This window comes from Rattus norvegicus, chromosome 5 (genome assembly GCF_021556685.1).
Source record: "Rattus norvegicus strain SHRSP/BbbUtx chromosome 5, alternate assembly SHRSP_T2T, whole genome shotgun sequence".
Lineage (NCBI taxonomy): Eukaryota > Metazoa > Chordata > Mammalia > Rodentia > Muridae > Rattus > Rattus norvegicus.
Genome location: NC_141538.1, coordinates 14,099,464 through 14,125,729, shown reverse-complemented (window position 1 = coordinate 14,125,729; position 26,266 = coordinate 14,099,464). Strand labels below are relative to the sequence as shown.

The following is a 26,266-nucleotide window of genomic DNA, read 5'->3' as shown; positions in this document are numbered from 1 at the left end:
CACACTTACACATGCACACATGTGCACACTTACACATGCATGCACACACACATGTGCTCACATGCACATGTACATCCCTACAAACACATGCACATATGCACATGCACCACAAACACACACAACAGATAAATACACACACACATGCACACATCTATAAACATACACACTTGCACGCACATGTTCACACAGATATGCACACACATGTACATGCACACACATAAACATATAGACACATGAACATGCCCCCACACACCCATGCACACACACGCACACATGTCACATGCACACATGTACACATGCACACACACAGACACACACACATACAGGCGCACACACACACACATGCACACACACACACACACACACATACATTATACATGATGGACTCTTGATGCTGAGTCACCCAACCCACAGGCAGCACATGTTGGTCATTCCATCATTCATATTCCTTCATATCATACCATTTTTCGTGAATTGTATCTTTATTGTCAGCATCATCATTATTGGCATGAGACAACACTCTTCTTACACAGTGTGGTCATTCCATGGGCTCACAGCTCATCTTGTAACCTGTATTTTCTCCCTTTTCTTTATCTCTGCATCTATCAAATATAACCTGGGGAATAGTCACCAAGGCCTTGCCTTTAAACGTCATTTTGGAGGCTTATAAAGGTGAAACTATGGATGATTGAGTGTATTTTTTAAGTAATATATAATGCCTCTGCTTTGTATTTGAAAAATGAGTAAAGTTCAACTGACATTTCCTTAGGAAATCAAAACCTTTTTTAAATAACTAAATATTCAAAATTACTAAACTAAGGATAAATCACTCCCATTGTTCAAACTAACAAAGGAGATGATAATTAAAGTACTCTTTGTAAGCTACTTCTAAATTTCACAGAGGCCAAACACTAATTGTTTTCCAACACACAAAGGGTAGGAATTGGTGTCTTTTTATAACCGTTATAAAGAAAGCAAACCAAACCATAATGGCTTTTATTCAAGAACAAATAGCTGGAAGGATGCTTTGATACTATAACAAGGTCAGTGCTAATGTTCCCTTTAAGCAAAGGGACACAGATGAAGTCATGGATGTTTATGTACCTTGCTTTGTCCCCACTAGGTGGACAGTCAGAGTAAAAACACTCCTCTTGATTTGAAGCTGCTTGCCTCATCCACAGCATCTTCACTATATCCAGCCAGTACCAGCCTTTTCTGAGTAGGCTTGGGGCTGTGTATACCATCTCATAGTAGTGTGGATGTCATGGGGAGTGACAGAGTGTTGACTATCGATTCGTTCTACGAGTGGCTGTGTCTGGCTGTAGAAAACTGTAAATGTGATCGTCTTCTCCTTTAGGAACTGTCAACTCTTAGAGACCGGTCATGCAGCATTCCCCGATATTTAGGAAAAGAGACACTTTCATTACCTTTCAGATACTGGTTGAATAAGTGAAGCTGATTTGGTACAAGGAAAGTTTTTGGACCTGTGTATTGTTTTCCTGTTGCTGTGATAAAACATCGTGATTAAAAGTGACTTAAGGGGGCTGGGGATTTAGCTCAGTGGTAGAGCGCTTGCCTAGGAAGCGCAAGGCCCTGGGTTCAGTCCCCAGCTCTGAAAAAAAGAACCAAAAAAAAAAAAAAGTGACTTAAAGGGTGGGAATGGTGGTAGAATTCAGAAGGCTCAGGCAGGATGGTCCAGTGAGTCTGCAGACAGCTTAGTGTGTCTCAGGCTGCCCTGTGATCCTGTTAGTGGTCCTGTATGGCTGAGATCCTGCCTCTTAGAAAGTGGAGGAAAGACAGATACTTGTGGTAGAAAGGATTTATTTTAGTTTAAGGTTCCAGAGAGAAAATATATCATCATGGCAGGAGACATGATGGCAGTTAGGGGCAGACATGGTTGTAGGAGCAGGAAGCAGAGAGCTCATCTCTTCAAATGCAAGCAGGAAGTAGGGAAACAGGAAGTAGGAGAGACAAACACCCAAATCCTGTCCCCCGTGGTATAGTTCTTCCAGGTGTACTTCCTTCCACCTCTCAAAGGTTCTGCAATCTCCCTGAACTGTGTTACCAACCGGGGGACCAAGAGTTCAAATATCTGAGCCTATGGGGGTCATTCTCACTATTAATATTTAGGTTTTTAGATCTGATGATATAATTATAGTTCCTCTCTATAGATGGCTGAGGACACACATGACTAACCACAGTGACATCATCATTTCTCCAAACATGCCTGTGGGTTCAGGAAAATGTTCTGTCACCTAATATTTCTTTAATAACGTAAAATCTGAAACCCTGAGCATTTCCTATGTTATGGGGATATTAGCAAGTGTTCACATTTTCTGAAGGAAAAAATAGCATATAAACTCCGTATACATGTGAAGACCCCCCAAATCATGTATGTTCATAGCCACCAACTTCCCCTCCCTCCCAACAAATGCAGAATTAGAGTTTCAGGACTAGTCCTTGTCCTTGTGAGAACAGACAGATTGCTTTTCCCTACACAGCAGAAAATCTGTGCGGTTGTATCCCAGAGAGCTTCCTCCAAGGGCACGGTGGAGACGGGTTGCTCCCGGAGAAGGACCATTCTCAGTACGCAGGCTTTAAAGCATTAGTTTGAAAGGGAAAGCGTGCAGGACCACAGTAGGGAGAGGTAGAGGTGTGAGGTGTGGTGAGGGGGTTGTTATACCTGGACTTTCATAGGACTTGACCCTTGTTTATGTGTCCTCCTTCCTTGTTACAGTAATTTATTCAAACTTGCTTCTAACCTCACTCTGCTTCCATTTTCATTCTTCTATGGGTTTCTTTCCTACTGTTAACACCTTCAAGGATGATTTCCATCTTCAGTGGACATGAATGACACCTTCAACTACCACTTGAGTGTTAATATTTTTATTAATCAAGGAGTGTTTCCTGTGCACATAGTGCATACCACATTACGCTGAATCAACACACTAAAAAGGGTGGCTGCCTTCTAGACTTAGTTGAGTGGAGTGTGTGTGTGTGTGTGTGTGTGTGTGTGTGTGTGTGTGTGTGTGCTCGTGCATGCACATGGCGGGCAGGGGTTATTTAATGTGGACTAAGAGTATGAGAACTGTATTTCGAGGTCCATAAATGCCACAGAAAAGAGAAAAAATAGCATTTGAGGAATACTGGGAATGCAGGTTGTAATTTTCAAGCTGGCGATGAGGGTATTCAACAACAGTGGGTTCTAAATAGACTTCTAGAACATGGGGAATCAGCCCTGGCATCTGGGGAGAGGCTTTTAGCAGGGGGAACATCTAGGAAATGTCTCCTCACGGACATGCACCTTTCCAGTAGAGCTGGCACTGAATGGGAGGTTAGTGTAGAAACTGTATGAGTGACAGGGCATCTGGAAAGTCAGGAAAGGCACTATGAGATGGGGTGGAAAGATCCTGTAGGAACCCAGAGGAGACATTGGATGACCTGGGCCAAGGTTGTTGTAATGTAAATGGTCAGAAGTAGTTGGAATGCAGAACAGTTCGAAAGAAAAAACATCATCATCAACAACAAAACCCACAACGGCTTAGATGCAGAGAACAGGAAAATGAGGAATATTAAGATTTAGTTCATCACTTTTAGATGAACTGAGCAACTGTTTTTGGTTTTGGAAAGCGCAGATTTGGCAAAGAGAAGATCAGCTATTCGATAATAAATTTTGGAATTTATTTTAACAGACATCTAACGTCATCTCTAGTGGAGAGGTCAGGCATACACCTGTGTGTCTGTATGTGTTTGTGTGGACATAAACACATGGACTGCATGGGAAAGCCAGAGGTAAACCTTGGGTATCTTCCTCAATAGCCCGGCATCTAAGCTGAGAGAGAGAGAGAGAGAGAGAGAGAGAGAGAGAGAGAGAGAGAGAGAGAGAGAGAGCGCTAGCTCTGTACTGAAATACTGATTCTGTACTGACCCTGCCGCTCACTGACCTGGCTGAACATGAGTTCTGGGGAAGCCATGCATTCCTGTGCCCTCAGTGTTGCAGGCCTGTATCCACTTGTAAGTGTCCACTGGGGATCCAAACTCAGGCCCCTGACCTTGTGTGGCAGACACTTCACCTACTAGGCTATCTCCCCAGTCCCTTTTAGAGATTATGGGAGAGCTTCAGAGAACTTTTAAGCTAGAAATTTACATTTGGGAGCCATAGGAATATATTAGGAGATAGCAGTCTACAGGGATGGATGCAGGTACAGGAGAGAAAAAAGTGCAAAACCAAACTTCGAGCATTGTAATGCTGACGGTATAGGGACGAGGCTTGAGCTGGACGGCCCGCCAGGACCTACCTCAAACCTCACACTGGATCAGCTGATGGGTCTGTATGTGCATATATATGATTAACCACACGTTGTCTTAGAGCCTAAAGCCCTGCGTGAGAGCTGCATATATTCACATCACCTTACTTGACTGGTCCTAACCTAGTGCTTGATTAACACTGAGCATATAACAAAATGGAAAAGCCTTTTATTTCATTAGTCTGACACATGCGTCAAACCGCGTAATGTGAAGGAGAGCAATGCCTTAGCTTACTTACTGCTGTTTGCCTGAGAAGCACTTTAGCTGCCAGAGTATTCCATAGCATTTTACGGTTGATTTTTCAGACTGGCATCCCGCCAACGTTATTTACTGCAGATTAAGTATTGATCCAGCAGCATAGTAGGATATTACATTCAAGACTATCTTTGCTCATGTTTATCTTGAATTTTTGCCTTACTCATCTCTTCTACCAACGGTACCTTTACCAAATAAAATCAGAATTCAGATAGCTGGCTCTCTAAAGTGGCAATAAATTAACTCAGGTAGAAACAAGACCACTAACACAGGCCTAATGTTATTTATAGCTCTCCGCAGACATTATGTAGGCTTTGCTAAAATGTAAAGAAACAGTTCACACATTTTATTGAATGCTAAGTCCCCTTGAGATTTTTATGTGGCTCTGCTGGATACACATTATTTGAAGAGCCCTGTCCAGATCTGGCCTCAATTACACAGATTCTGATCTGAAATGCTGGCTGCACCATGGAAGACGAAGATGGGAAAAGCTAAAACACCAGGACACAGCATCTCAAAAAAAAAAAAAAAAAAAAAAAAGCAAGCACAACAAAAGGGCTCAGAACACAGGAGCAAGATCACCCATGCATTGATCTTATGGAACTGAGAACTTAAAAGCTATCAGTTTACCCTGGCTTTCTGGGATCTAATCTTTTGTTTCTGATACAGAGACAGCGTTTGCTTTTGCATCTTCACATCCAGAACAACGGCAGAATAAATTAGCAGATCTCTGCAGCGCAGAGCAGAGGGGTTTTAGACTTGTCAGACGACACAGCACTGCCTCTGAACAACTGAACATCCGCATCGCCCGTCACCTCTTTAACTTTGAGTACTGAGATGTGAGACCCTGCAGGGACCTCTTAAGTTCAGAAAGAAATCAAGATGTTTGCATATGAAGAAGTGGCGGACCAGATGATCCAGGTTATAACTGTGCTGTGCAGCTGAGGGCAAGGGATCATGGAGGAAGGGAAGAGAGCACGGGTGGAGTTGGGACCCAGGGGGAAACTGTGATGGAGCACCCGCACACATACATGATACATACATGAATGACAATTAGGGGAGAGTTGCTGCTTTTGAGGCCCATAGTCCCAGTGGATGGTAAAATCAGGTGGAGGCTGGACTTAAGGTACGAAGACGTAAATGGGAGGAAAACAGCAATGAGCTGAACTGGGATACTGGGCTCCAGTCACAACTGGACCACTAAATGGCTCTGTTGACTCATCATAGACCACATTGCCCTGGTCGCATTGTCCTGGTGGCTCTGGGAACCAAATCACATGTTCTCCCTGTGTCAGCAGGATAAGGGGTTGACACTGGCAGGGGGATGTCTCATGACAGTTACATGTGCTATACAATCATTTTAAACAATTGGCTTTGTTACTGTAATGATTATTCTTTATTGTTAATTGGCTGGATTTTAGGATCACCATGGAAATATATTTTCAGATGTCTTGAGGGGTTTACAGAAAGGTTTAACTGAGGACAGATGACCTACCCTGATGTGGTTGTCACCATTCTGCGGGCTGGAACCACAGGATGAATGAAAACAAAGATGTGAAAAGACTCTAAATGTCTCTGCATCTAGACTTTAGATACAATGTGACCAGTTCTCATGCTCAAGTTCTCATGCCTTCCATAGTAGACTGGGCACCCTCCAGTCCTGAGCCAAAATAAATCTATCCTTCCTCAAGGAATGGTATTTGGTCTCAGGTGTATTGTTAAAACAAAAGAAAATTCACTTATGCTGTTTATCTTGAGAATTTGTAAGTTGTTCTAAACACACTCCTGAGAATGGGGAAAGGAAAAGCTGAGACACCTGTATTTTGGAATTGACTACAGGAATACATTCTCATCACTAACTGCATGCAGAGGGGACACAGGAAGTTGAGAGCTGTTGGGAGTGGTTATTAGGTTTTTAAAATAGCTTTGATAGTTCATCATTAGGCTAATAGGATGGGTTCCAGTTTAGGTAAAAAGATTCTAAGGATTTCATATATTTGTGGATATTTGTAAATTCTGTTTGTAATGATTTTAAGATAAAACTAAACTCTGTAAGAGCTGCATTGTCTAGCTGAATTCTGTTTTAGAGACAGCTTCTAAGAATGGCTTGCATTCTAAACTTTAGTTTGCAAGCAAAGGTTTAATTTTTCTTAGATTATCTTCATTTCCTGCCCAAAGTCTTCTAAATTCCAGATCTGCTTTTCTCAAAGTACAACACCTTATCACTTGACACCTGACACCATCCTTTGCACTCAACAAGCCGTAGGCTGTTAGGTCTATGGTCTTAGTTTCTGACCATCTCCCTATCCCAGTTAGTAACCTCTTAGCTCGCTCTCGTGAGCTGTCTTGACTTCAGACTCCTTTTCAATCTGTATCCTTGAAGTCCTGAGTTATATTTACTAAAATGTATCTCTTGTCATGTTATGCTTAAAATTTTACAGTGTCACACTGTAACTTTCAGAGTAAAGGGGCTATGTTTCCTCTAGACCCATTGTGATAAACTAAATAGTGACCCCCCAAAGATCGTCAGGCCCTAACTGGCAGAACCTATATATTTGGGTGGATATAGAAAGTATTCTTTATAGCTATTCTAAATTAAGAATTTTCAACCTAGGAAGATTATCTGAGAGTTTCTGGACATGTCCTAAGTGTGATCTCAAGAATCTGTATAAGACAAAAAAGTTATGTAGAGGAGGTACAGTCAAAGAAAGGTGCTGTACTAGACTATTGGCTTTGAATGTGGAGGAAAAAATCACAAGGCAAACAGTGTTTATAGGGGGCCTTGAGTAGCTGGAAATCATCAGGCCAGTGAAATACATTTGAATGTTTACCTTCCCAAACTGTAAGGGAAGACTCTGGTGTTAATTCAAGCCACTAGGTTTGTTCCAGCACAAGGGGATATTGATATGCTCTGTTACCAGCCTTCATCTATCCCCACATGGCATCAATCACATAGAATATAATGGCCTTTTCTCTAAACGGTCAATCCTCTCAATAGAAGGAATTATGGCTTCTCATTTCCTGTGCCTCATGTTTCTGTTTTCTGTGTCCCATGTGCTAGCCTTACCACATTTACTAAATAAGCAAATGATTTTATTTATGGGATTCAGGGTAAAGGATCCCTCTTCTAAATTCTTGACATACTCCTCATCCTACTCTCTTTTCTACTTATATTCTTTGTTTTTCCCATCTAAGCTCCTTAATTAGATATATGGGGAAATTTTTTTTCGGCTAATGATCTTGAATCTTGAACTTTCTAAGTGATATCATGCCTTCATCTCCAGCACCTCCACCAGTCAGTCACTGGGTGATGCCTTTACCCCTAGCACCTCCATCAGTCAGTCATTGGTTTCTATTTTTTATTATTCCATTGTGTGCCTTCTCTCTCTCTCTCTCTCTCTCTCTCTCTCTCTCTCTCTCTCTCTTTCTCCTGCTTCCATTTTAGCTTTGACATTTATTCATCATCTCTCCCCTGGACAATAGTTAACTGGTGCCTCTATTACCATTGAACTTCTTAGAGTCCAATCCACCCCTCATACCATCCTATACATTGCATCTAAAATAGCTATGTTACTTCTCTCAGCCCCACAGAAGGTTCTCTAACTGGTTCTTCATGTGCAACATGAGTGCTGGCTCTGGAGCATGACGTCCAAGCCCCTGTGAACTGATCTGACCATTCCCAGGTTCATTTCCTCTTAAACATGGCCATGAGTAGCTGTGGTCCTACCCTCGCTTCTCTGTGCTTGCTGTTTTCCCTGACACCACCTCATCTTTCTTTCCACTCTCCCTTTCTATGTTGTCAGTTGAAGATTAGAATCCTCCCATGCCTGGGAGACTCAGATGTCTTTTTATCATCAGATACAGGAACAGCTGGGCTTCTATATGCAAACAGCCAAACCCAAACACAAGACCCTACATCTTACATAAAAATTCATGCACAATGAATTATAGAGTACAATGCAGAATCTGAAAGTGTAAAACTTCAAGAATTTGACATAAAGCCTAAATGATGTTGGCTATGACAATGATTTTTTTTTTAAATACAGCATTTAAGGTGTGGTTTCATGAAATAAACAACGGGTTGAGTAGGACTTCATTAAAATTAAAAAAAATTCTCTGAAATACAATGCCAGGAATATAAGAAGGCAAATCAATGTTGAAACATTTATAGATGTCTGTTCTGATAGAGGATATGAAGAAAACAAGCCAATCAGAAAATGAGATAGTGACCTTGATAATTCATCCGAATATGTATCAATCAATGTGCACATCAATGCATGCAAAGACGTTCTTTGCTCGGTCACCAGGGAAATTAAGATCATGGTGGTGGTGAGCAACACACTAATTAGAATGACCAAAGTCCCCAATGCCAACACCAAACTCTTTGCTAGTGGGAATACAAAAAGTTTTAGATATTCTGAAAGACATTTGGTAGTTTTTTTTCCCCCCAAAATCAAACGCAGCCATCACATCACTCGGAATTTATCTGAAGGAATCGGGAGCCTGCGTCTAACACAAAAGCATGGGCAGGGATATTTGCAGGAGCTACAGTCATGATTGCCTGAGCCTGGAAGCAGCCACGTTGTCCTTCAGTAGGTAAGGGCTGAACTGTGGCACATCTAGAAAACGGAATATGAGCTACCAGGTGGAGTGGAATGGGCTGTCAAACAGAACAAAGACACAGTGAGAACCTTAGTTCATATTCTTAAAAGAAAGACACTAGGGGGCCAGAGAGGTGGCTCAGTAGTTAAGAGCACTGGCTACTCTTGCAGAGAATCAGGTTTGGCTCTCAGCACCCACATGGCAGCTTACAACTGTCGGAGTTCCAGTACCAGGGAATCTGGAACACTCTTTTGGCTTCTGCAGGTATCAGGCATGCAAACAGTGCATCTACAGGAAAATCACTCACATATAGAACATTAAAAATAAGCCTTAAGACACCTGGACAGGTTATATATCCTAAGACTCTGACTATTGTCGTAGCTCATTATCTGTAGGTTCTGCTCTTTTAATTTGGTTAATTGTGGCTCAGGACTGTTAAAAAAGAACTGATATTGACCATGTTCAGACTTTTTTCTTATTATCCCCTAGTCAAGACTGCACAATGTTTACGTGGTATTATAACTAATCTATGTAAGATATGTAGGAAGTCATACATACCAGTGTCCCAGGTGGCACATACCTGGGATCTCAGCACTCAAAGAGCAAAGGCAAAAAGATCTCTAAGGCTAGCCTGGGCTACATTTCATCACAAAAACAAAACACAACACAAAACAAAAAGAATAAAAGACCCAAAGAAAGATTGCATAGGTTATCTGGGTGCTGTATAAAAGACTTGAGCACCTGTGAGTTTTGATATCTTCTGGAATCCTGGGACATTCCTGGTGGGTAGTGAGGGAAGATTCCAAGATGACATTCTGGAGCATGGTAGCACGATAGAAACCACATGTGGATCAATGGTTGAGGGGCTGGGATGGGAGGAATGAATTGGTAGAACACATAGATTTTTAGGGCAGTGAACCTACTCTGCGTGATAGAATTGTCAGGGTAACTGTTGCTACACATTTCTCACAGCCCTGAAGAGGGAACCCTAATGTAAACCGTGGACTTAGGATGACTATTTGTTGATGGTTTGTTGATTGACACGAGCTGCTGCGCGTACGTGAGGGAGAGGGGAATCTCTGCACATTCTTCTTAATTTTCCTGTTATCTGAAAACTGCTCTAAAGAGTAGGACCTTGCAAACAAAAGCTCCTGGCCCACAGCATTTCCAGTCTCTCTGTTGCTATAAAATTACAAAAAATTAAAATGGCTGTCTTTTACCCTGCTCTAGGTTCGGCTCCGTAGTGACCCAAGTTATCTGGTGGATATCTTCATCTCAGTCAGCAAAGCCTCTCACCCACTCTGCTGCATACCATATTACATTGCCAACGGCTTCTCTCTGAGTGTACAATCTCTCTACCTATCTAGTTCCCAAGGCAGGTTGCCACCATGCCAGAAATATACATCCCAATTCCATGGTGGCCTAGTGGCTCCAGTCACCACATACTCTCTTAAACTTAAATTGACACATGAAGGAACACACAACACAATAACTTCTGATCCAACTGATAAGATATAATTGCCCACCTAGACATACAAAGCCCTGTACACATCCGTCCCTTAAGAATATTCACAATGACCTGTAAATGTGCAGATGTAATCTTAACACCAGCCTCCGTGTTCTCTCGGCTGCCTCTCTCTCTCTGTTCCAGTTTCCTCCTCTCTAAAATTTTTCTCCCTCCCATTCTTCCTTCTTGTCCAATGACAGGCTTCGTTCTATCTTGTCCCTGCCTTCACCTGCATAATGACATCATCCTACATCTCTCTTCCCATGTCCTCTGTGCGAGAGATGCTACTGTTCTCGCTGCTGGTGGACTGCTATGTCCTAAGAATGAATATGGAATAGTATTCTTGTTTTCCTGGCATCCCGCTCTGCTCACAGCAGGGGCTTCAGTAAATGTTTGTTCAATGAGTCAACCTGCCTTGCAGCAAGGTCTCTCTTAGTCTAGCACATCAAATTTCCATTTGCATTTTTAAGGTCAGTTGTTGTAATTTAAGGTTATAACAAAAGGCAAGGGCTTGCACAGGAGCCCGAATAATGCTGTTTTCTAGCATGCAGAATACCTTAAAAATAAGTGCAAATAAAATAAAGGTACCCCAGACTTTTAATAAATAAAATGGGAAGGAAGCAATAATTTTGAACACTCTAACTACATTGTCATTGGTGGAACCTTCTTAAATCTAGGGGTAGTAAATGAATCGAATGAGTACTTTTTCTTAATTGCAACATTTTAAGTTTGTTTTGTTTGTGTATGCATATGTGTGCACCTTTGCCAGCACATGCATGGAGGTCAGAGGACAGTATGGAGGTCAGAGGACACGCATGGAGGTCAGAGGACAGTATGGTTTTCTCCTTCTACCCTGTGAGTCCCTGGAATATGGCCGTCAATGAAGGTCACTAGGCTTGGTGGCAATGTCTTTACCAGCCATGTCATCTCACTGCCCCCTAGTTTTTATTTTAGATCATTTTAGAATTTTTGTCCTACACTTATGCAGGCTAGAATGACTTGCCGGATCTTCTTTGTCAGTGTAGGCTGGTCCCACACAACACTGTATATGGGCATCATGCTACACATAATAAATGCACAAACTATCAAACGAGAGCTGGGTGTAATGGTGTAAGCCAATAGTCCCAGGACTTGAGACGCTCAGGCAATGGCATCCCTAGCTTGAGGCTAGCTCAGGCTACATAGTAGAGCTCTACCTGAACAACAACAAAAATCATTTTCTGAGACACCTTTAAATGAGAAAAGATGTCTGTATAATTTGATGAACATTATATTTCATGAAACACATAATTCCATGTTACTATACACGTTTTACGTGTGGGAAAGCAATAATTTTTGTAAAACATTTTAGTTGGTGCAAAGCTTTTAGACTCTCTCTTATATTTAACACCTCTCAAGAAATACCAGGAAAGGCATTGGAGGGAGCCCAAGAGAGGGAATGAGTAGTGTGTTAGAGTGCTCTCCTGGATTTGTTGAGGTGAGTGAGGGCGGGCAAAGAAGAATGGAGTGTGGCAAAGGAGGGTGATGTAATTTCCTTTTAAGGCCTATGGAGTGCAGTTTTTAGTCTCCCCCCTGTCTTCTTAATGAAAACTAATTCAGCTTTTTAATGAGAGGAGGAAAAAGTGCTTTAACTCATTGTAGCACATTGCTTTTATTTTTAGTTTTCTCAAAAAGCACAGACTTCATTAATCGAGAAGCATTTTGAATGGTCATAGGATGTCTGTGGTCACATAACATAATCTTTTCATCCATGTAGGCATCCACTACTTTTCCTTAGAAATCAAACATTTTTTTGTCTTTCTTTTTTATTATTTTATGGATAATCTACGGGCATATTTTTAAAAACATCAGTTTCTTTATTATATCTGTAAGTAAAAATGTCTTTTCCCCACAAATAATTGTCATCCTCTTCTTCCTCCTGCTCCTCATTCTTTTCTTGGTTCTCTCCCTCCTCCTCCTCTTTCTGCGTCTATGAAGAAAAGCAGTTTATTAAGATCACACCTTTGGAGGTGCAAAGTCCAGGAAGGGGTCTGTTGCATTGATTGGTCTCTTGTGAGAAACCATTTGGACTAGGTCACATAATGGCGTCATGTTGTGGTGAGGTAAGATGCTTCAGCCAGGGAGGAGTGAGGCTTGCTCCTTTATAAGAATCCTCCTGAGAAGTTAACCAGGGGTCCCAGGCAAGCTACCTTGCCTCATCCGAAGGGCAGTTGCTCCAGTGCCCTCATAGCTTTTCATCACCTCTCACATCTTTCATGTTCCATCACCTCAGTGTTGTCATACTGAGGTGGAAGCTTCCAGCGTAGGAAGTGTGGGTGACAAGCGCAAACCAGATCTAAACTATAATGCTTGTCCCTTGACGTGTGAAAGTGTAGAGTCTTTGAGTGAGAGTAGGGAAGGGCCCACTCGCTGATGAGCTAAAGAGCAGTATTCATTGTATGGGAACCATTTTGTCTTGCTTTGTTTGAATGGGCATAGTGCGCGCATGTGCATGCATGCGTGCGTGCGTGCGTGCGTGCGTGTGTGTGTGAGTGTGTGTGTGTGTGTGTGTGTGTGTATGTGTGTGTGTGTGTTTATATGTAGTTTAATAATAGCTGTCTCCCAGTGGAATGGTATACGGATGCTAGATCTTACAGGAGTCCCAATCTGGTGTTGGAGTCCCAGGGAAGTCTTAGCTAGCTGACAATTTTCAGTCGACACTAGAATCCTGAAGGTTCTAACACCAGCAAAGGAGTGTCTAAAGGACAAATCTGATGAACTTGCCAGTAAGAGTTAGGGCAAACCATCAAAAAGTAAAACCTTCTTTCTTCCATGTTGCTTAATGTAGGCTGCCACCAGAAGGTGTGGCCCAGACTTAGGGTAGATCTTCCACCTAAAACGATACAACCAAGAAAATCCCTCACAGGAGTGCCCAGATGCTTGGGGTTTGGTTATTCCAGATGGACTCAGGCTGACAACCACAATTAGTGATCTTACTAGGAAACACCATAATTTAACAAGTAAAATCGTTGCAGGATATCACAGTGTGAACCCCAAGATTGGGAACTGGAAAAATCTTGTGGTGTGGCTGAGCCCTAGCACACACTTTAAATCTAAGAGCTTTCTGAAAACAAGAGTTTAACAAAATCAACTCTAGGTCAAGAGGCAGAGCAATGGCTAACAGGGTTTACATAAGTAAACAGAAAGGAGGGTCTTTGAGTTGGAGGGAATTTAAGACAGCACAGAGAAGAGATTCTGGGATGTCAGGAAGGTCAGCTGGGTGCTTTCTCTGCCTCTTGGAGCTGGCAGGCTTTCAGGACATTGTCTGGCTTGAGTCTTCATTGGTAAAATCAAATGGCTGGGATTTTGGCTTTTTAAAACTAGATAAAATGACAGGCATTCGAGCTATTTCTACTCTCTTGCTCTTGTTAAGTGTCGCAGTGCGTATCTTTGTCCATCTGTAACTTCTCACACTCAAGTACAATGATAGAATACATTCCTAAGAGAATTCCACATTTAGTCAAAAGGTGCAGTGTACAATATTGCCTTTTCCTCTGCACTCCTTAAACCTGATTCTACCGCCCTCTCTGTTAACATATATAACTATGTATATAATAAAGTAAAGTTCCAAAGGGTCATGCTATATCTCCAGAAAGGATATTTTTTATGTGTTCTTTGTACCTTAGTAGGCAGAAAAAAAATACTTGAACACTGAGATTGGAAACCGTGTCCTTGAGCTGAGTACCCAACAAGCATTGCAAAGCAACGGTTCCAGCAAAATGCCTGCCTGTTACCTTTTTAATTTTTTTTCTTTAAACACTGGGAACGAAGCAGTTTTTTTCAGTTTTGCCCATGAAGAAAGAATTAAGTTTGAAAACAATGTGTTTAAACTTGCTGAGTTAGAGGAACCCAGAGAGGAATTATCAATACCTTTTGGGGCCGAGGAAGGTTACAGAGATGGAGTAAGAGTTGAGCGACTTTTTTAATAGGTAATTAGTTTAAAAGTACCAATTAACATGACTAATAGTAACAGTAGGCAGGATGGGAGGGGAGCTGCCAGTGTGTGCCTGATGGCACTCTCCAGAAGAGGGCATTCATCTCTTGAGTTGGATTTCTAGGTATGAGCTACCCCATGTGGATGTGGATGCTGGGAACAAATCTCAGGTTCCCTGAAGGAACAGCAAGGACTATTAACCATGGAGAGATCACCTCTTCAGCCCTAAGGTACAATTTTTCTCTGAAATCTCCAATATTATGCCTCGAGTTTTATTGCTAGGAGGGAGCAAAGAAGAAAGTGGGTGCACACTGGTTTGTTCCATTAGATTGGAGGCTGATACGACTGCTTTAGACATGGTCAGAAAGCCAACAGGAAGCATCCATATAAAGGGACAATTTAGTTCTAATTGTGTTTATGTGAAGGAAAATGATAGCTGGATCTTCGGCTAATATGATAGAATTGTGGCAAATCTATTGATAAAACCTCTGGCTATAAACACATCTAAACGATCAAAATACCGATTCAAGCCTGCATGGTCTCAAAACTGATGAGTGGAAGGCAGGTATGGGCTGTTTACTGATCGCCCCCACCCACAGGCTGGCTCCCCCTGCTGTTATAAGGGAAGCTGGAGGAGAAATGAGAGTCCTCTGGTGCTGGAGCCAGACATAAATCTCCACAGACCCTTAAAGGGCCATACGTTCAATCAAAGTGTAGGCTAGGAAAATGCTTGTCATTGTGGGAAGGTGTCAAACTTCAGTCAGGGGAAAAAGCCAAACCGGACTGGACTGGAATAGACCATCCTAGAGAATTTACTCACTTTACATGGGCTTGTAGACTAAAGCAACTGGCATAGGGTGGACAAGGCATTTCATAGCAACTGGGGAAATCTATTCTTTTCTCTCTTACCGCACATTTGCAATCTCTCTCTTATCTTGCTTAGATATCGACGAAGCAGTTCTGTTATTCTTTTGACACTAAGGTATCAAAAGATATTCAGAGCTGTCTGTAATTTAACTCCTTTTGCATTAGAGTCATGCAGACCATTCCTGGCAAGTTCATCCCTAAAGGGTTAGACCTGTGGTTACAGTCAGGGTCAAAGGTGACACTCGGATTTTACTTCTCAGCATCTTTACTTGTGTGCCCTCCTGAGCAAGCTTCCTGCATTACTATTTGCTAAGTTTATATCCCACAGTCATCACATGAGGTATCTTTAAAAAATGTTAACCACTAACGGTGATCGGACCCCTTAGAGTGTTGATTTTCAAGTCACTATACTCTGAATCTTAAACTCCTTTAATATAAAGCTCAAGTAAACTTAGGTCTCTAGTTTAATAGACTATAATTTTAAAATTTTTCTTACTTTTACAGAAGATATTAGGTAGTTAATATGCCTTTTCATATTTAATTGGTCTCAAAGCAAAGAAGAAGAGCCAATAGATTTCCACCTCATATTTTTCCAGAACCACGGACAATTCTTTGAAAGTTAGATTGAACTCATTATTTCAGGAGTGTCTGACACAATTTCAGCCTCTAGAATATAAGAGGCCCTTAATTTTTGTCCAGGTCTTATGGCAAATGGGATTAACATTATATACACCAACAAACGGACAGGTGTCCTGAGGTCTGTTTCATCATCTCTTCTATCTTTCTCGTTCTCAACCAAAAGTTCTGCAGAGGCTCTTCTCTGTGACTCTCCAAGGGTGAAAATTCCCAGTGTCCAAGGCGGCATGCCCTTGCTGTAGGCTCCAGCATTTGATATTAATGTTTCTCCCTCAGCTTATCTTGAGGCCAAATCAGCATGTTCTTAGAGCCTCTCGTAGCAGATCCATAGCTCTTCAGTGAATGACTAGATTATACCAAACACCCCCAATGACTACTGTTATGAAACATTAGAGAGAATTTCATTCTTCCTGGAAAAATTCCCTCCACAGACAATTCAGCAACATGTTCCTGCCCTATCTCCTTGTCCTAGATTTAGTCTCAGATTCTTTATATTTTCGGAGCAATGCCACTTAGGGTTCTTCGTACAGTTGTCTGACAGCAGAAGCCCTCCAGCTGGAGGAACCAGCCTTTTAGGAAGTCAGCCAGTGGCCTGCTATTGTCATTTCACAGGTGTTGGCTAGAAGCTACCAGCCTCTAATGGTTTCTATTTTCACCTCAGATGATCTATCAATATATCTGCATATAATCTTTTTCAATAAAAAAAGACAGCAGCATATCCGAAACCTGTTTGTTTTTTGGACAAGATATATATCAATAAATTTGAAGGAAAAACAAAAGAACAAAAACAAACAAAAACCCAACCCACACTTATCTCCAACTTACACTTAAGTCTATAATACTAGGAAAATGAGCTTTCTGAAGAGTCTATATTTACATAAATGCCTAGGTGCTCCTGAATAGAAATGAAGACATTTTTTATAAGACTATTACTGTTCATTTTTATAATAGTTATAGCTCATATGCCATGCAATTAACTACTTAACAAAATACAGTTCAGTGGCTTTTACTCTATTCACAGTCACCAACTCTATCAGATTTCAAAAATATTCCTATCACCTCAAAAAATAAAGTTATGTACCCAATGGGAGTCATTTCCCTCTCTCTCTCCTCATGCCAGCCTGTGGCAATCTATTCTGTCTCTATGGGTTTGCCTATTCTCAATATGTCCTATGAATGCTATGGTAATTATTCTTTGCTGGTTTGTTTATTTCAATTAGCACAGTGTTTTCGGGGCTCATCTATAGTGAAGCATATGCCAGTGCTTCATTTATTTTTATGGGCAAAAAGATAAAAATAGTTCACTATGGCAAAAGAGACCAAGGATATGCCTCCTTTGAATCTGAAGTATAGCTGAGTAAAGACAGTTAAGGAACTTGAAGAGGGGAGGAAGGATAGCTCCCTCCTCCTTCCTCTTTGCCTAGTAGCAAGGCATACATTCACAAAGATGTACCCCTCCCCTCTCTCCCAGAAATAACAAAAATTAATCACTGGAGATGCCTGTAGGTCCTTTCATGGGAGTCCAGCCAGAGGAAGTTAGATAACAAAGTCACCCAGTCTTACCTGCTACCAGTGTCCTGCTCTTTTCCTACTCCAAGCCCACAGACGTTTCCCTCTGTCTTGCTACTTCCCAGATAAAAGTTGATTTTTAAATTTGGTATACAAAACATTTCCCCTTTAGAGTGTCATTTAACACACTGATCTCTAGTTTTGTTCCTGTTAGTAATCCGTTGTTCTTGGTCGATGATGCTGAGTGGGCCATCATTCTGCAATATCTTTGTGTGGGTTTATCCTGGGCACAGTGAGTGCCATGTGCTGGTGAATTTTATTAATCTGCCTTGTGTTATGGGAGTCTGTCCAGCTACAGACTTAGGAATGCTGATGGGGAATAAAGTTTCCTTCCTCCATGGCTGGATTCTGCTTACCAATCCATCAGCTGATAAACTCTGGGGTTTTGCTATTTTATTTTTGGCCCACTGTGAATATTGCTGCTATGGACACTCATTTACAGGGTATTATGTGGCAAGCATTTTTATTCTCTTGGGTATATATCTAGGGGCAGAAATGCCATGTCATATAGTAGCTTGATATTAAATTTTTGTATAAATGCCACACTGTTTCCAAACGTCTGCATTTTACCTGACACCAGTAAGTTTGACTATTTCAGTTTCTTCCTACCCTCTTAATACCTATTATTTATTTTATCTGTCTTAGTATATGTGAAATGGTACTCTGTGTGGCTTCGATGAACATTATTGAGCACATATTCAAGTGTGCATTTTCATTGGAATATCTTCTTTTAATAACTATCTGATTATGTCATTTGTATATATTATCTTTAATTAGGTTGTCATGGCTTAAGAAATCTTTTATAGACACAACTTCCTGTATTACAGATGAGTCCTTATAGAACACAAGGCTCTCCATATCTATATAAGTTCCTATATTATAGATGAGTCCTACATTTTATATACAAGCCCCTGTAATATAGATATGTCCTATGTATTGTATAAGTCTATATTGTAGATACAAGTCCTTGTATTACAGACACAAGTCTTTATAGATATGGGTCTTCTATATTACAGGTATAAATCCCTCTATTATAAACATTAGTCTCTGTAATACAAACGTAACTCCCTTGTTAGATGTATGATTTGTAATCATATTCTCCTGTTCTGTAGGTTTCTTTAAATAGAAATTCATTCTTAAGAATACTTGATTTTTCAGGGGTCAGAGCTTTTGGAAGATGAACCCTCTCTCTGGGTTTGTTCCAATATGGGAAGAATGATGCTCATGGCATGCTCTAAAGGGGTGCAAAGGGACTCTCCGAGGGTACCATGCTCAATGGACACAGGTAAACTCATGAACACATATGTACACTTGCTCCCAGTTTGCCTCACTCTCCTGACTTGTGTGCCTCTGCTAGCCTTGCAAGGAAGTATTCATTTCAGGCCCCAAAGTTCCCTTAGAGAGCTCTGAAGCACCAGGAAGGTGAGCCTGCTTCCCCATGTTCTCTCTGAGCTGCTCTCTCTACCCCCTGCTCTAAGGCACATCTGCTGCCATGTGGGAGTCTGCTGGGTTTTCACAGGAAGAAGGTCTTACCTTCTGCTCCTTACGCCTGAGACCCACCAGCAAAGGGAGAAACAGCTGCATTTTCAGCTTGGTATTGACTTGGGCGCATTTTCGCTGATGCTCATTTGGCGTTTTTTCGGGGAAGTCATACTTCACATTCCTGATCTTACAGTAGTTCCCTCAGCATGGTTCCCTGGCTCATTAATTAAGCACCAAGCTGAAGTGGGATAGACCTGAGGCTGAGAGGGAGGCAGGCTGCAGATCCCTGTCTTCAGATCAGCTGAATTCACTGCAGAGATCTGAAGACTGATGGATGGTCTTAGCCTGGCCGCCTGTGTTTGCACATTATTTACACCAGCCTAGTTTGCAAGGGAAGTTTGATATAATCCTTTCTATGTCCTGAGTGTTGCATCATAAAAAAAGTCTGAGTGCTTAAAAAAAAATAGGAAGAATCAAAAGATGTCTAGTAGAGACGGCAGGGGAAACGCAGAAATCAAGGAGGACTATGCATGAAGGAAACACGCTGGGCTAAGGAAGAACAAAGAGTGGCAAGGCTAGCCTTACTCTGTAAGGGAATATAATCAACATTCTAATGTTACATAGGCAGAGCTGCCTGCCGGCTATGGTTACTCAGATCGGTTCCCCTCCTGTGTACTTCCTGAGGTGATTGTGGCATACACACGACATACATACGGATATTAAATACATGCGGCTGTGTAACTATTGGAACATTTGTAGAGTTTTGGGACAGTAAATACCCCCACCAGAGAAAATGGAAGGGGAATTCAAAGAAGACAGCAGAGGCTGGAGAAATGTCTCCGATGCTAACAGCACTTGATGAGCACTCGTGAGAACTTGAGATGATGTGAAAACAGCACTCACTCAACAAGCCCAGCTCCAAGAAAGGGTTGAGACAGGAGGATGGCTGGGGCTTGCTAACTTCTAGCCTGGCTAAGAAAATATGATCCCCTCATTCTGGGAGAGCTGCAGAGGAGAACAGCTAATGCCTTCTTGTGGTCTCAGTGTGTGGGGCAGTGCGCACACACACACACACACACACACACACACACAGATTCTCACACAGACAAGGACACATACATACAATTTCTTTTAATTAGAAGATTGAGGGAATATCTAAGTATATTCTGGTTGCTAGAACAAAATATCCTGAGTTGGATAAAGTGTAAATAGAAATTTGTTGCTCACAGCTCCAGAGGGTAGAGAGACAAAGTTTCAGCTATTAGATGCTTCAGTATCTGGTGACGACCTGTTTCCTCATATCTGGTGACGACCTGTTTCCTCATAGGTGCAGCAGTATAAGTCACATGGAAGAAAGGGATATTAAACTCCTTTGACCTTTGTATGGGCGCTAATGCCATTCCTGAGGGTGTCACCCTCATGAGAGTCATTAGATCTGAAAACCTCTTAGTGCTACTGGAGGCTAAGTTAGGGAGGAATGCTACAAATGCTTGGAGAGACTTACCGTGAGCACGTCCACTGACTTGGCCTAGTTTGGAGAAAACAGTTTGTATCTCTAAAACACCATCTATTCTACCGCAGAGCACTCATGCAACGTGTTCTTTTCTCCACAAATGTAGGCATTCTAACTATTGCTTATGTCATCACACAAAGAAGGGGAATTGTCCAGCCGTTGGTTAAAGGTTCAGGGGCTCACTGACCCTGTTCTAGATATGAGGAGGAAGCCGACAGGATTAGATGGCTGTGTGTGTTGGGAGTTAGCCATCCCCCCCACCCCCCATGTTCCTTTAAGACTCTCATGAATGGTGTCACAGCTTCCAGATTAAAGAGAGTCATGCATGTCACTGCTCAGAATTTGAGGTCATGGTTTTTGTTTTTTGTTTTTTTGTTTTTTTTTAATTAACAATTTGTCTTCTTCTTCACCAGTTCTGATTGATTGAGGGCTGTCGCCTGGAAGGATGGGTGAAAGAGCCTGAGTTCTCACCCAATTATTCTGTCCAATGCTGGTGGAGTGGCGTATTGGCTTCTCATACAGACCCCACACATGGTAAGATGACTGGATTCTATGGTCTATATTCTGAAGGATTTCACTATAGATCCTGCCAGTGGGCGACTTTGGACAACACCTCTTGCAGCATGATTCTCTGTCCTGCTGTTTCTGCTCCAAGTTTTCTAGCTAGTGGAGTTCCTTATTCCCTCCCAATCCCTGCCTGCCTCTTTATTCTGCAAAAGGATTCCTTTCATAATGTGCCACTCTCCTCCTGTATGAGAAATAATGGTGTGGAATGCAGAGAAATCTCTTTCCAGTGTGTGCCCAGTAAAGGAATCAGTGATGGCAGACTTCAGCCGAGGACAGCACAGCTTTGCTCACAATAGGTGTGATGTCAGCGTCAGTGTTGTTCTGATGGTTCCAATTCACACAGTGAGACACAAGCTGCTACTTTAGTTTTATCAATGGCAAGCATTTCTCAAGCTTCTATCTGTGTTTAAAATTTTAATTTTCAGGATTAGATTGATGAATTTAAAACTTTAGTTTTCTTTTATATATCAAAACCCGCTTTTGCTTTCTTTTGCAAATTATAGCCACGGCGTTCTTACCCATGTCTTTTTTAAAATAAAGATTTATTTATTTATTTTATGTATACAGACACCCTGTTGCTCACAAGAGGGAATTGGTTCTAATTATACACGGTTGTGAGCCACCATATGGTCGCTGGGAATTGAACTCATGACCTCTGGAAGAGCAGCCAGTGCTCTTAACCTCTGAGCCATCTCTCCAACCCCTCCCATGTCTTCTTTACTTTTCATTTATTTACTTATCTATTTGTAGTGCTTAAAATCCACGGACTTCCCCTTCTGAGCCGTACCCCCACCTTCATCTTTGGCTCTGTGAGGATTCCAGTCACATACACACATCTGTCTCCTAGTGGAGTCCTGCCCGGCCAGTACCTGTGGGGTTTTAGGTTCTGAAACCCAGCCTCACACTTCCCACTTCACACTTACCGCACCATTTCACTTTCCAGTTGCGGTTGGCATCGACTCCGCGGCAGCGGAATTTAGAGTTTCTTGACCGTGTCTTTCTCCAGAATCGATCCTAGACACGATTAAAACATAAGCAGAGAAGGTGTTTAAAAAGTTTACTTCCCCTGCTATGATAAAAATACCCCGACAAAAGGGAGCTCCGAGGAGAGAGGGTTTGCTTGGATTACAATTCTAGGCTGCAAGTCGGCCATTTTTGGGAAAGTCTCATTGAGCGAAGAGAGTAAATTCATCCTTGCTTGCTTGTTTAGCTGTTTGCTTTCCCTTCTCTTCTCTGGTCCAGAGCCCAGTCCATATAACAGAACTGCCCACTGTGGGCTAGGTTTTCTTACATGATGTTACAATCACAGTAATCCCCCACGGATGTGCCCAGAGGCCAACCTGGTCTAGATCCCACGTGACTCTAGATTGTGTCATGTTGAGAGTTAAAAGCAACCGGCACAAAGGACATTCATATGCGTTTAGTTGCGCACTGCGAAAAGGCATCACATTACTTTGGGGTGCATTTTTCCGTGCATAGACCAGCCAGAAGACAGAGGCGAAGATTAGCCCAGACCCAGTCTCATGCTCTGCCTTCTAACACCATTGGGGGTCTCCTATATTTTTGACTCTTTTTTTTCCTAAACACTTTGATAACAACGTGTTTTGGTCCTTTTCACCACCATCTCCTTGGGTTATTTTTACAGTCTAACTGGATAGATTAGTCGAGGCTAGTGTTTTTGTATTCATTTATTTGGAAAGAGGAATCTTTATTCTATGAAATCTTATGTAAAGTGCATTATGAAAATGAGTGAAGAGAAGCTTCTTGTGTTCCTTGGATTCATTAGTAGTGGGCTGACCAGCAGACTCCTTTCCTGGACCATCACCTTCTTATGACCCCTTCAGTCCCCTTTTCAATCGGATAGGCAGAATGACTTACATGTGTCCAGCTGAAATGGTATCCATCGACATTCAACACAGGCATGATATAGAAATACAGATGATTCAGCATTTTTCTCATGGCTGGGTCAGTCTTATAGGTCAGAATGGCCTGAAAGACAAAGGAGACATTTTCCTTAAGAATGGATACCGTGGGGCTGGGGATTTAGCTCAGTGGTAGAGCGCTTACCTAGGAAGCACAAGGCCCTGGGTTCGGTCCCCAGCTCCGGAAAAAAAAGAACCAAAAAAAAAAAAAAAAAAAAAAAAAAGAATGGATACCAAAAAGTTTGTTTAAGGGGAAAACGTGTGAGAGACACTTACTGCTGGGCTAAAAGGTAACAAGCTAATGTACTGTGCTCTTTTTTTCTGTGAATGAGACTCTTGAACACCATTATTATTAGTAATAATACCCATATTGATACTTTCTTACCAATAATAATAACTCCTGATTATCAGTTTATTAGTAGAGCCAATAAACAGAGTAAATGAATAACTTCTTACAGTGTTTCAGCTCTGGCTAAATATTTGGGCTTTCATTAAAGTAACAATTATAGAGTTCTTTCTTTTTCGTGGTATTGGACATTAAATTCAGGACCTTGTACATACTAGGCAAGTATTTCCTCTCTGATCTGCATCCCAGAAACATTTATATGATACATGAGTATACATGAGTATATAAATACGTATACATGAGTATATAAATACGTGTATATGTGAATTGATCAATAAATAAAAAATGTTAATTTTAGACTCCATTTACTCATCTAGTCAGTGTGTGTGTGACTCATGGATTTTAAGTCTTTATTTATGTGAAGAATACCATTGAGATTTTGTTATATATTATGTTAAGTCTCTGTATTGTTTTTCATAGTATGGGTGTTTTAGCAATATTCTTTTGATCCATGAACATAGGTTATCTTTCTGTATTCTTGTATCCTCTTCATTTTCTTGTATTCATGCTTTATAATTCTTAGGGTACTAATCTTTTACTTCTTTCAGTTGCATTTCTAGTTTTTGATACTGTTGTAAGAGACATTATTTTTCCCAGCTAGGTTATTGTTTGTGCATATGAGTTACTGGGGTTTTTGTGATTCTGTAGCTTCTATCTTTGTGTCTTTATAAATTCATGTATTAGTTGTGGTTATCCATGTGTGAACATGTGTAAAGTGGAGCTTTCCACATGTGGAATCACGTCATTGAGAAGGGAGGCAGTGTTGCTTTGTTCTTTCTGATTTAGATCCTTTTTTACTTGCTTCTCATATCTTCTTACACTTTTAGGACTTTCAATATGATGTTGAGTAGAAAGAGTCAGCACAGGCATCCTCTGTTGTGCTAGATCTTAGCAGAAAATCTTCCAGTTATTTCCTACTGATTATGATAGCGGTGGGGTATTTTCCACAAAAGTCTTTTATGTTGTGGAACTTTCCTTTTAAACCCATACTGTTTTTACAATCAAGGACGCTGAACTTTCTCAAATGCTTTTTTTCTCAGTCAATTGAGATGATCATTATAGTCTTCCGGTTTGTCAGTGAGATGCATTCCACTGATTGACTTGTGTTTTTAAAAACTTGCCTTGTATACCAGGAGTAAGTCTCATTTTATCACGGCACATAATCTTTTTTTTTCTCCTTTTTTTTTCTTTTTTTCTTTTATTAACTTGAGTATTTCTTATGTACATTTCTAGTGTTATTCCCTTTCCCGGTTTCCCCGCAAACATCCCCCTCCCCCCTCCCCTTCCTTATGGGTGTTCCCCTCGCCACCCTCCCCCCATTGCCACCCTCCCCCCACCAGTCTAGTTCACTGGGGGTTCAGTCTTAGCAGGACCCAGGGCTTCCCCTTCCACTGGTGCTCTTACTAGGATATTCATTGCTACCTATGAGGTCAGAGTCCAGGGTCAGTCCATGTATAGTCTTTGGGTAGTGGCTTAGTCCCTGGCTTGGCATTGTTGTACATATGGGGTCTCGAGCCCCTTCAAGCTCTTCCAGTCCTTTCTCTGATTCCTTCAACGGGGGTCCTGTTCTCAGTTCAGTGGTTTGCTGCTGGCATTCGCCTCTGTATTTGCTGTATTCTGGCTGTGTCTCTCAGGAGCGATCTACATCCGGCTCCTGTCAGCCTGCCCTTCTTTGCTTCATCCATCTTGTCTATATGGGTGGCTGTATATGTATGGGCCACATGTGGGGCAGGCTCTGAATGGGTGCTCCTTCAGTCTCTGTTTTAATCTTTGCCTCTCTATTCCCTGCCAAGGGTATTCTTGTTCCCCTTTTAAAGGAGTGAAGCATTCACATTTTGATCATCCGTCTTGAGTTTCATGTGTTCTATGCATCTAGGGTAATTCAAGCATTTGGGCTAATAGCCACTTATCAATGAGTGCATACCATGTATGTCTTTCTGTGACTGGGTTAGCTCACTCAGGATGATATTTTCCAGTTCCAACCATTTGCCCACGAATTTCATAAAGTCATTGTTTTTGATAGCTGAGTAATATTCCATTGTGTAGATGTACCACATTTTCTGTATTCATTCCACTGTTGAAGGGCATCTGGGTTCTTTCCAGCTTCTGGCTATTATAAATAAGGCTGCGATGAACATAGTGGAGCACGTGTCTTTTTTATATGTTGGGGCATCTTTTGGGTATATGCCCAAGAGAGGTATAGCTGGATCCTCAGGCAGTTCAATGTCCAATTTTCTGAGGAACCTCCAGACTGATTTCCAGAATGGTTGTACCAGTCTGCAACCCCACCAACAATGGAGGAGTTTTCCTCTTTCTCCGCAACCTCGCCAGCATCTGCTGTCACCTGAGTTTTTGATCTTAGCCATTCTCACTGGTGTGAGGTGAAATCTCAGGGTTGTTTTGATTTGCATTTCCCTTATGACTAAAGATGTTGAACATTTCTTTAGGTGTTTCTCAGCCATTCGGCATTCCTCAGCTGTGAATTGTTTGTTTAGCTCTGAACCCCATTTTTTTAAATGGGTTATTTGTCTCCCTGCGGTCTAAGTTCTTGAGTTCTTTGTATATTTTGGATATAAGGCCTCTATCTGTTGTAGGATTGGTAAAGATCTTTTCCCAATCTGTTGGTTGCCGTTTTGTCCTAACCACAGTGTCCTTTGCC

At 41.6% G+C, this 26,266-nt stretch overlaps 1 protein-coding gene across 2 annotated transcripts in view; it reads right to left on the bottom strand.

The window, feature by feature from the left end:
* Cpa6 (carboxypeptidase A6) overlaps positions 1 to 26,266 on the bottom strand; it is a 371,225-nt gene that overhangs the window by 31,913 nt on the left and 313,046 nt on the right. For both annotated transcript variants that reach the window (NM_001415862.1, XM_087548617.1), the window contains 2 exon segments: positions 22,203 to 22,293; positions 23,158 to 23,268. In NM_001415862.1, the coding sequence (NP_001402791.1) occupies positions 22,203 to 22,293; positions 23,158 to 23,268 (202 nt within the window).